Raw genomic sequence first — 11,879 nt, forward strand, 5'->3', positions numbered from 1 at the left:
CAATCAATCACAGGACTGACTTTCGATTAACAATTCGATAGTCCCACGACAAAAGGGCCTAACTGCAAATGAGAGCCTCTCTTTGTTTACTTTTTCTTTTGATTATTAAGGAGCCATTATTGCAAATTCTCTAAAGTTTCCAATATAAATCGAAAGCTTGTAGTTTTACTTGAAAGTTTTGCGAAGAATAAAGCGTCAAATACAAAATCAGTTCGGTAAATCGTAAAGTAAAAAGTAAACAAAGAGAAACTGTCATTTTCAGTTAGGCCCTTTTGTCGTATGACGGTCGAATTCTTGGAATACAAAAAATCGTGCGTACTAAATAAATGAAAATACATTCAACTTGTTAGTTAACACCTTTATTCGAGCATAACAAACTACTGAACGCATTTTTTCTTCCTATTTATATGAATTCAAACAGAGATTTGCTACTGTTTATTCAATTACGCTCTAACGGCTAGACTGATGATTCCAGTAAGAATCTACACGATCGCTTAGCTCTGAGGAATTAGCAGAAATTAGCATGGTTACCGATGATTGATTTCTAATTATCCCAAAACTAAGCTGTTACTAATAATGTACTATTTTTACCTAGCTACGCAAAAGTGACGTTGTACTCTTATCCTAGAGTTACGTAGAGCATAAAACGAGTGTATATTGAGTTCAACTGTTGTTCCGAATGGGATAATCGTCTGTTTTTACTTTGATGTCTTTACATACTGAGTTATTTTTCGCAACACATACACACACAAACGCCAACATAATTGATGTTTGACGGTTTACCTTCCTGGATGTCCATTACACACTATCTACTCAAAACTCCGGAGGGTTTAATCTATTACTACCTACATGTGTAAATAGTATGTTATCACATAATCGTAAACTAAGTTATCAAAAAAATGAAAACTAACATCAGCGAACACATAATGAGATACTTTCATCTCTCCTGACTTAGGACTTGAAATATTAACGTTGGGAACAAGTTTTCTAGAACGGTAATTTGCTTATAGTACGTTTTCCAACAGATATTTTCTATGGGCTAGATTTTGTTTCAAAGAAAGGTACGGTAGTATGGAATTTTGTGTGCACACAGAGATGGGCAAAACAGTTCATTTCAAAGAACCGTTCAGTGATGCAGAGTTCTGTTGAAAGAACTAGTTCTCCAGAGCCGTTCTTTCGTTCTATTCATAGTTGGTTTGTTTGTTCAATGACTTAACGAGAACTTACTTTTGTAAGCTTAGGCGAGGAAAAAAAGGTCCCTCGAAGTAGAACTAAGGTTTCGTGACAAAACTTTCTTATTAGTACCGTTCTTGAAACAACCAGCGAGCTCTAAAAACAAAAAAAAAGATCCCTCGACTTTGAACTGAGGAACTACCGTTCTCGAAAAAAGAACTATACCTCGTTCATTCTTTCAAAAGAACTAGTTCTTTTGAACCGTTCGCGAACGAATTGCCCATCTCTAGTGCACAGGAAAGAATGCTGATTTTTTTTTCAAAATAAAACAAACCTGTATTACAATAATTGTACAAAATACATTTGATAATGATAAAAAACGTATCTAGGCAACATAAAATGATCGTAACCATTAGTAAAATGTACTAAATAAATATGTACAAAAATTGAGAAGACACACGATGATTTACTCTAAACATAAGACTTCTGAAAATGATATAAACTCTAAAAGCGGATAGCTGAAGCCCCGTTGCAGTGGCAATTGAGACCAGAGTCAATTGTATGTCTTGCATCGCTTTTTCGGCGTTAGTCTTATTTCAGAGTAATAACAAACAAAAATCTAACTGGAAGTGGAATGAACACAACCAATGTATGGTACATGAGGTCTTGTTTACGAGATTCCATCTAGTGAACCTGAAGCTGATAGTGAGCCAACGTGGAAAAAAGGTTACGCTAAAAACCGCAATATGTGAACGACTGATCGACAACTGCTCTAGGCTTCGTGATTGCTATTGCTAGTGCTACTGTACGAGGAATGCTCCGTGCAGTTGCCTGCGGTTGCGCTGGAATTTTCCGGTGTCGTCGCTGCTATACTGGAAACGGTCGCACTGGGTGTCGTTCCCAGTGCGGTGGAAGTGGAAGCAACCGGTGTATCGGTACTGTTCGAATTTGTTGCCACATCTGTCACTGTTAAATTTGTCGTGGCAGTAGTAGAGGAAGATGAACTTGTCGCAGAACTGCTACTGCTTTCTCCGTTAATTGACCGCGATGCATCTACGGGCATGAGAATTATAGAACATATATATTAGAGCATCGCAACACAGTTCAAATTTTCCACTATACCTTTATTACTGTTTGTGCATTTGGTAGGTGATTCGATGGTTTTAGTCTTGGTTCGGCAAGTATTGTAAGCACCACATTTGGTGCATTTCAGTCCAACAACATGGAATTTTACGGTTGATTCCTGAAATAAGGTACAACTAATTATAGCGAGAAATCATAATCATCGAATTGAACCGACAACAGACCTGATGACAATCTTTGCAAAGAATATCCACGAAATAGTTCTCATATTCCTTTGGCATCGGTGTTGCGGCTACTTCCGAATCAAGATACTCCCATAACTGATTCATGTCCATCATGGAAGTCTGGCATGTTGGGCAAGCATAATGACCCGATGAAAGCTAAAAAACATACAAACAAAATTGTGCATTACTTGTTTGATCTAGATTAGGTCTGGTGGTTTTTACCAATTCTTCAAAACACGTTCGATGTAACAGATGACCACAGTCAGGAATATGGCAGGGAATACGCGAAGTGTGAATATCATCCAGGCAAACGGGGCAGTTGGATCGCGAAACATTCTCTACACACTGAAGTGAACAAAATAATTGGTAATACTTAAGTATATGGTGACTCAATCGAAATACTCACTCTGTGGCCTTCTACCTTCAATTGCACCGGTAGACACATGTTGCATACTTCGCAGTGGAAGAAACGCCCTCGTCCACCAACTCGACAGATTCCGCAGCCATCACAGTGATACTGGTTACGATCTTCATCGTCGAATAGATTGCACACCAGACAGGTGTACTGCAAAGAAAAGCAAACGACTCGCGAAAATAAACTCTTTCCTAACAAGTCCATTACTTACACGTCCAAATCTGACGCCGCACTGCTCACACTCCGCCTGGACCCGCTGTCGCGTATTGCATTCTGTGCAAATAAGCTCCGTCACCGTCTTACGGTTGAAGAAATGATTTTCATTCTCGTCGTGACAGTACCGGCACATGTAAAATTTATTGCAGCAAGGCGTCTAAAAACGAGAAGTATAAACATTACACATTTTCATTGGAAAGAAAAACAAAAAAAGTCAACAATGCGATGAGCTGTTTTTAAATTTGTTCAGCATAGAATTGAACATCACACGTATGTTCCATAATTATTTATTATTTTGGTTTGAGATGTGTGAGCATTGAACATACGATGAGATGATACCAATTTTACCGTTTGTCATATAATTATAACTTTGAAAAGAGGTTCTATAATTTTGATGTGGAACACATCTTTGTTTTTTATACAAATACAAATGTTATGTCGTTTTCGTCGTCGAAATTTGCAACTACCTCAAGGTAAATTTTGAGTACTTAAGATTAATTTCTAATGTATATAAGATGAACTCGATTAATAATGAGAAACAGTATATCGCTCTAACCGAAATCGCAGAATGGTAGTAATGGTAGAGAAACTTAACGCTTTAAAAATAACTGTGTACATACAAAACTTGAACACAAGCTTGGCGAAGAGAAGCTTTAAAAATATCGCAATAGTAGTATGTACAAAGATATTATTGCATACATTTGGGATTGTGACGTGTGACGATTGATTGAACTGTTTGATTGAAAATGTCGATCATTAGAAATTTTGGTTGCCTTGTGGCTCGAACAACCCCATGGGGCTGATTCTTGTGGTTTTTCCGAAAAAAAAATATTCTTTTTGTGCAAAATTAAAGCTACATATACCACGGGTGCCCTGAATAACATTCGAAGAACTTAAAAAAAAGGCGGGTGGGTAATATCAGAGACATAACTGGATGTCGTGAATACGAATTCCCCTTTTTCACATTTTTCGTAAAAACAAAGAAGGATTCATTAAATCTCGATTACTGTAAATTTCACACAGCGAAAAGTGCACAAATCTAATCAAACAGTTCTAGATTTGCACTAAACTGAGGATTTTGACCTTCGATTTGCGAAGAAGAAATCCTAATAGTTCTTTAAAAAACTTTTAGAGCCATTAGAACGGCTGAATTTGTGTGATGCTCTCCACCGTTGTCCTCTTTTCGTTGTTTTTTACCAATGCGAACGACTAGCAGCTGTCACGTAATCGCTCTTGTCGGAGGCGAAACTAGCTTTGCAAACCACACACAATACATCTGCTCGCAGTGGCGATAGAATCCAAACTGATCCAATTTTTGTAAAGAGGATTCTTTTTACGTGACTTCGTTTGTAGTTTTTTCACTAATGGGCGGTCCTAATGGCTATAAAAGTAGCAGCATATAGATATTTAATGTCGATTATCTCATTTCGGATTTTCATTACATTGAAAAAAAAAAAACTATCGGGATGCTGTACGGGATTCATTCCTGCCTTTCAGAAGGACCAAATTGTGGAACTCACTACGATATTAAGCACTGTTCGGAACATTTTTCTCGAACGATTTGTTGTGCAGCAGCAGATATTTTGTTCTTGTTCTGATTGGGTGGTGTTGACATGGGTCAAATGAAACAGGTTTTTCAATAGTGTACTATTGAAATACTTCAATGCTGTTGCTATACATGTTTGAGTTGAAAAATGTCGATTCTATTGGTAGTTAGATTATATAAATCCTTTCACAGATCACTGAGCTATGAGCTTTAAAAATACGAGAAAGGCAAACGCGCCTTATGAATTATCCTCTTTGATACTTGTTTATACCAAACATTTCAGAAAAGTTTAATTTTGAATTATTTGAGATTATGTCACACAACTGAAAATTTTATCATAAAATTGTGATCATATTTCCGATGGCATGTAGCAAAAATTATGTTGATTCGTTAGATACAACAAGAGATATTCACGATCCAAAACTTATCACTCTCTCAGAGGGTACATTTTGAAAAGGCGCCCCATAGTAAAGTAAGTCGTATTCACGACAAAATCGGATTTACGCAATATTTCAAAGTAAAAAGGATTTAGCCAAATTGGTCCCATACCCTGCTATTGAATTTCCTTCGAATCTGACTTCCGGTTCCGGAGTTACATTATAATATGTGAAAATTAGAGGAAAAGTGTGCATTCAATTTTCTCTGAAACAGCTCAACCGATTTTCACAAACTAAGATTCAAATCAAAGGTCTTATAGTTTCCTAAAAAATTATAGAGTATTTTATCCAGATCCGACTTCCGATTCCGGAACTGAAGCGTGATAAGTGAAAAATTACGGCCCTAATGGTCGCGTTTTTCCTATTCCGGAAGCACCGAAAGTGGTGCAGAAAAACATAAAAAATAGATCTCACTTCGATTTCTCTGCGATGCTTGAGCCGATTTTCACATGTCTTGATTTGAATTAAAGTTCATATTATATTTAAAGCTACTGTGAAATTTCATCCGGATCCGACTTCCGGTTCCACAGTTACAGGGTTATGAGTGTCAATGTTTTCAGATCGCCATACAGAATGACAATATGTACCACACCGAAAGAAGAAGAAAACACAAAACAATCGATGTGTGCTTATTCCATTTCGTAGACGCTATGGAGAAATCGAAACGGTTACTGATGTCTGCTACTAGTGTGTAATATCGGTAAAAGATGGATTTTCACAAACTTATAGGTTCAAAAGAAAAGTCTTACAGTTTCATACGGAATTCCTAAATTTGTTGTGGATACTACTTCCGGTTCCGGAAATACAGGGTAAACAGGATTTGTAGAGTTTGTTAGATTAAGTCCGAACAAACTTTCCGATGTCTATTCAATGAACAGTTGTTTTTGCGAATTCCACAGTAATATTTTTGATGTTATGAGTAATATGAGAAAGGCATCATTACACCACCAGGTGGATTAAAACAGGTTTTATTTATGAAGTTTTAGCAACAAAATTTTTGGAGTAGATCTTAAGGTTCAGGTTGGATGGACCAGAAATTCTCGATGGGACGCAACTGGGCGGCGTTGTGCGGGTTCTCTTCCAACGATGCCACAGCAGCTCCTTCTTGGGGAACTTGGTGTGTAAAATGAACATCTCCTCGGAGGAAGTAAAGTACGAAGTGCCCTGCCAATCGTTTCCATCTAGGGTCTCGTAGGGTAGCGATTCGTTGGGAAAATCGAGTTGACCATCACCGTGGTTTGATTAATAAGCCGCTGCCGCTGCGTCATTGCCTGCAGCTCCGAAACCAGTGGACGCGACTTCCGCTCCCTGACATGATCGTCAAGTTTGGCCGGTTGTGCTGCACGATGCCGTTTTTGACGCGCACACTTCTGAACGGACCTGCTTCACTGTTTTTTGCCATCACGGTTAGGGTGCTGTCGGAGTGGAAGCGTCACGCGAAGCGTCTGGACGCGCGTGTGAGGTAGTTACATTTGATCGAAGCAAACCTGTCAGAGTGAATGCGATGCAAAAACAGTACATTGCATTGAGCGTTCCGCGCTTACACTGACATCAATCTTAGAGTTCGTCTGATAAAGTTGTCAAATGTTGTCTTCTAACTCATGGCTTACTAGATTGATGCTGCATGGGTAGTTTCGTCAGTGCGGGTAAAGGAAAACCCATGAAAAATCGGCAATTTTTGTCTATATTTTAAATGCAAATGTAAGGTGCTTGTCAGTTAACAAAACAAGTAGATCATCCAGCGAGGGATTGACTAGATTGTAAAGTATATGCGTTTGCTCGATGAATAGTGTTGGTGCAATTTTCCGTCTGCTGCACACCGTGTTCGTTTGAGTATATTAAATATCAATTAGCTATTGAAGAATCGAATCAGCGTGGTCACCACGAGATAGCGTGATAGTAATTCTTTTGACATATCCCATATATTTAGCAAATTTTTGAAGTTTGAACGGAGTAGTAAAACCTTACTATACCTTACCTTAAAATGTGGATAAAAAAATGATTATTCATGTGTTGTCATCAAACGTATAATTTAACACTGTACTCGGATGAAATTTTGAGTACACATACAGATTTGGTTTAAGTGATAAAACATTTATCAATTAGTTTCTAACTTCAACCTCCGATTAAACACTAAGAATTTCCCAGATTTGAAAACAGTGCTTAACCTAACTTCTTCGAATTTGAACGTTTTTCTTACGATTTCTATACAAATAATCAAACGGAATGTGCGATCGCAAAAGAGTTAACTGGGTTCTTCAATAGGTTTTGATGTTACGGTGAATAACAGGTCAATTTAAAACTTCCGGCGATAGATTTTTTCGGACCTGATTCGGAGCGCTGATTATTTGATGAATTTACATCTAATTTTTTTCGAAAACGTTACTTCGATATTGTGCACTTAAAAATGGATTCATTCGACGACGGGGTCGTGTGCACACTGGAATCTTCATTTACAAGCGAAACGGTGGCTCGTGAATGGGTTCAGTCCAAGGTTATATTACAAAGGTAATCATATATACTTCTTTTTCATAAAATGTGACAAAACACAATTAACTATCTTTTAGCATTAGCCCAAGTAAAGCAAAGTCTTGGCATTACATTCCTTTCGTGGAATTTGGCCTTTCTGTTTCAAAAGACTTCGCAACCGATTCTTAGCGTACAGAATCATTGCATGGCTAGTACTATGGATCCTACTGACACTAAGAATCCTTCCAGGTCGGGGCTCGAACATACGACAGCTGGCTTGTAAGACCAGCGTCCTATGCATTGAACCGCCAACCCGGGACAAAGCATTAGCCCATAACTACTATTATTGAAGGAAACAATAATCATATAATTTATTTAAATGGTTAGAAACTGACATGGTCCGACCAAGCAAAATTTAAACTAAAAGTTAAACTCAAGATGAAGTGATCTGCGATTTTACATGTATCATTTGAACAGGACGCCTAGAAGAGTTCGGTCAGTGCCAGTTTCAATTCATTTATTATTTGTATCAAAACAACATGCGTCTGATCGCTACATGCGTTGCAACTATGTCAACATTCGTTCATGTATTAAAAACATCAAGTAAATTACAATAAGAACCGTTCATCATATGCGAAAGTTTAAAACCTTCGTATGTAATCAAATTTGTTTAAGTGTAATGTAGTTAATGTTTGTATGTTGAATATAACTTGTATCAGTTTCATGTAAAACATGTATAATTTGGATTATATATTATCTGTTGGTACTAAAAGATGAGTAGGTTTTGCGTCTTTTTGAGTAAGTACTAGTAGTTGACCAATTTAAGAGGGTTTTTCCTTGCTCCAATAAACAATAAGTAATACAAATAGAGATAACAAAATAATTTGTGCGATCTGTTTCACGTGTTTTCTTCCTTGTATTGTTACATTAGTATGTACCGACACTTTCCGATGATTATCGACGCTTTTTAGTAAAGGATCAATCAAACTACACTACTTTATAACAGACATTGATGAATCGAAACGAGACAATGACATCTAGGGAGCAGGAAGGAAATTTATGTTTTTTAGAAGTCCAGCTCCCTTGAAATTTTATATCCAAACAATTATTTCACTCAATAATTTTTTGCAAAATCTTTTTACAGAATTTTACAATTCTGTTTCAAAAAACTTCTGGCAGTCGATTTTTCTTATCCTACAGAATCCATTGCATAGCTAATGCTACGATCCAATTGGTACAACACACTTCAACTGGTTTATTCCTTATGATCCTTTCCACGACACTGCCGACTTTCACTATTTACTAGTAGAAGATCAAATTGTGTTTGTTTGTTCCAAGGATATAGGTGGAATATGATAAGAAGTTCATGTGACAACGATGTTAATCGTGATATGAAAATGCCTTTTGCAATGGCACATGTTGTTCTAAATTTTACGCAAGCTTGCAAGCACACATAAAACTTGTACCGCTCAGTTCATTGATACTTCTTGCTGCCCTGTAGGGTCTTTGAGCAATCAGATTATCAAAATGATGCACAGTTTCAGTGATTAGGCGTGGTTGATTTCGGTAACATAGTTGTATAGCGAGACGTGATTGCTTTTCATTATTAAAATTTCCAAAGGACAAGAAGACGAAAGACATTGATGTATGTCGTAAGACAGTATAAATTCAGTCTTTATTTTATGAGTTCATCAGATGCATATCTAGATTGTTTTTGCAAACACTAATAATCACACATCCTACAAGAGTATTGTAACTTCAACAACGTCAAGAATATTAAGAATGATGTTTTCAAACATAATTGATTACGAGCTTACCACGAATTTAGCTCGGCGCTTGTAGTGTGCACAGCCTACACGTTTTTCCTCCTTATCCGCCATTTGGATCGACTTTTACTGGTCCAGTACTGTAATTGCGATCCACGGATATGTCTCCTCACCACGTCGCCACTATTTTACACAATTCGTCACTGTTGGGGCATGACACAGGCAGCGTATAACACGGTTTAGAAACAAACGACAAAAAATCTCTTCTTCAGTCGACCGTCAAAACAGGTTTCTTTACACACCTCGGATTCTTAATACATTCTGGTTATCCGTTTGCATCGTCATCATCATATATTGGCACCAAAGGATTTCACTGATTTGCACAACGTTCCGTAATTCACTTCAACCTGTGGGTTTCACTTCTTTCTGAATGGTATCCCCTCAAATCCACTACTTTCACAAGTGGAAATTTTGTTATACGAGTCCTTAAAAACGTCTTGCACCAGCTATCATAAAGGGACCTGGTCTCAAGCCAGCACCATCACCGAACCCGGCACAAATACCCCGAAACTTCAAATAGTTCACGCAAGTGTGTCATAAAAAATAAAAGTTAAAAAATAGAAAGTGAAATTTTTGCTGCTGCTTCTGTTTTGTTGTCTCTCCTTCCTTTTTGTATTTCGCTATTTCAATCTTCTTTTGCGTTACTTTGCACTTTACTGCTTTACCATGCTATGTTTTCGGACTTTCAGCTGCTGCAATGACTGACGGTGAGCTTTGAGGAGAAAAATGTGTTTGCTGTCTAGCCACTATGCTGCTTCCGTTCGTAACACTACTCCAGACAAATATTTTCGAGCTTATGGAGAGCAGTGTAGACAGATTCATAAACTCAACATACTTTCGAAATTAAGGCTGAAAGATATAAAAATAGTAGATCAACTCTATTAGTTCAAGATAATTAAATCTATATTTTATATTGTATTAAAATAAAAAATATCAATTTATGTTAAATCTGATTCTAAGAAAAGTTCACACCCAAAAAATCAGTATAACCTCATAAATTCAATGTATGACAACACTGTTCAGAAAACTTTGCGCAATGGAAATGTCAATCCAACCAAGGTGGCCTGCTGAGGCAACGGTACGTACAGGAGGGTGCAGGTACGTTATAATGAACTAGTGCAATGGCAAGGTAGATAAACTGCATAATTTAAGCCAATGTACATATGCAACAATCAAAAAATAACAAAAGAATAAGCTACCAACGTATCTTCAACCGTAATTTATTGTCGAACACCAACTGATTAATGATCTTGATTACCGTCAAAATGCGTATACGAAACACATACTTCATCACACAATATTCATACACTAGCAAGAAGCATGAAAGTAAAATTTTCACTTTCGCCAAACGTTATTTTCAGAATTCAAGCTACATTGGGTGGTTTTTATACAATGCTACAGAGAATACTAAGTTATAATCATTGATTGGCAGGTATCTCGGCAATTGGCATAGGTAAATTATATTACCAAATGCAAGAAACTCGCACGGAACACAATACGACACGAACACGATCTTTCACAGACGGTCATCAATCAAAGCACGAATAGTGAACTTATAAGCAGAATGAAAATAATCGCCTCAGCCTCTCCAGTGCCCAGTGGAGAGTGATTGAGTTAAATTGAATGAAATATCACATCAGCGATGCCAGATTTTTTGTTTGAACACTCTTTAGCGGCCCTTACACGAGAATTATTTTTGTCATTTTTAATGATGACTAAGTAATGATGTATTTCAAATTTGCATAGAAAACTCGTCATTACTGCACCATACACGTTCATTAGCGGCCCTTACACGAGCATTAAAAATGTCATTTTAAATGATGACTAACTATGATGATGATGTAATTCAAATTTGTTAGAAATTTCGTCATTAGTGCACCACTACACGTTCATTAAAATGATATTTTTTTACTAATGACATTTTTAATGACTCGTGTAAGGGCCGCTATTAAAATGATATTAGTTTTTAGTAATGACATTTTTAATGACTCGTGTAAGGGCCGCTATAGAAAACTCGCCATTATCGCACCATACACGATCATTAAAATGATATTTTTTTAGTAATGACACTTCTAATGATCGTGTAAGGTCCGCTTGTCTTTAATTTCTTGCGGTTTTTTCTGATAATGATCAATAAGCGATCTGTCAACATTCACTTTGAATATGAGCCAGGTCTATATTCTTTATCCCTCATGGAGACTTCCGTGTATTAAAATTAAAAAACTGTTTTTCCCCTGAAAACCCCGATGTAAGCAAATTTTCAATTTGTGTTTATTATACAAATTATCAACTAATTGTATCAGGAAAATATCCCCCTCATTCTTGTTTTTGGCCGTATTCGATACGTTCGAAAGTATGTCAAATTCGTATTACCGATTACGTTCGAATCAGTCACACTTTATAACAAACAAGTTGTAATGAAAAATGTTCGATATCATTTGTTATTTGACTTGTTCTTCCGTTGATTTTGTATCTTCATGCTTGTTTACA

General features: G+C 36.9%; 1 protein-coding gene across 2 annotated transcripts; it reads right to left on the bottom strand.

Annotated features, from left to right (window-relative positions):
• Positions 1-343: 343 nt before the first annotated feature.
• LOC131428545 (RING finger and CHY zinc finger domain-containing protein 1) lies at positions 344-10,992 on the bottom strand. 2 transcript variants are annotated; one of them, XM_058592572.1, is made up of 9 exons: positions 10,648-10,992; positions 9,632-10,238; positions 9,381-9,532; positions 3,107-3,268; positions 2,887-3,045; positions 2,703-2,825; positions 2,481-2,636; positions 2,296-2,416; positions 344-2,226 (listed from the first exon to the last, which is right to left on the bottom strand). In XM_058592572.1, the coding sequence occupies exons 3-9, from the start codon at positions 9,441-9,443 to the stop codon at positions 1,946-1,948; spliced, it is 1,065 nt and encodes a 354-aa protein (XP_058448555.1). In that variant the 5' UTR covers positions 9,444-9,532; positions 9,632-10,238; positions 10,648-10,992; the 3' UTR covers positions 344-1,945. The 2 variants fall into 2 exon arrangements, with proteins under 2 accessions (XP_058448555.1, XP_058448554.1); XM_058592571.1 differs by having other exon boundaries at positions 9,381-10,238; positions 10,857-10,992.
• Positions 10,993-11,879: the final 887 nt, after the last annotated feature.

This window comes from Malaya genurostris, chromosome 2 (genome assembly GCF_030247185.1).
Source record: "Malaya genurostris strain Urasoe2022 chromosome 2, Malgen_1.1, whole genome shotgun sequence".
Classification (NCBI taxonomy): Eukaryota; Metazoa; Arthropoda; class Insecta; order Diptera; family Culicidae; genus Malaya; species Malaya genurostris.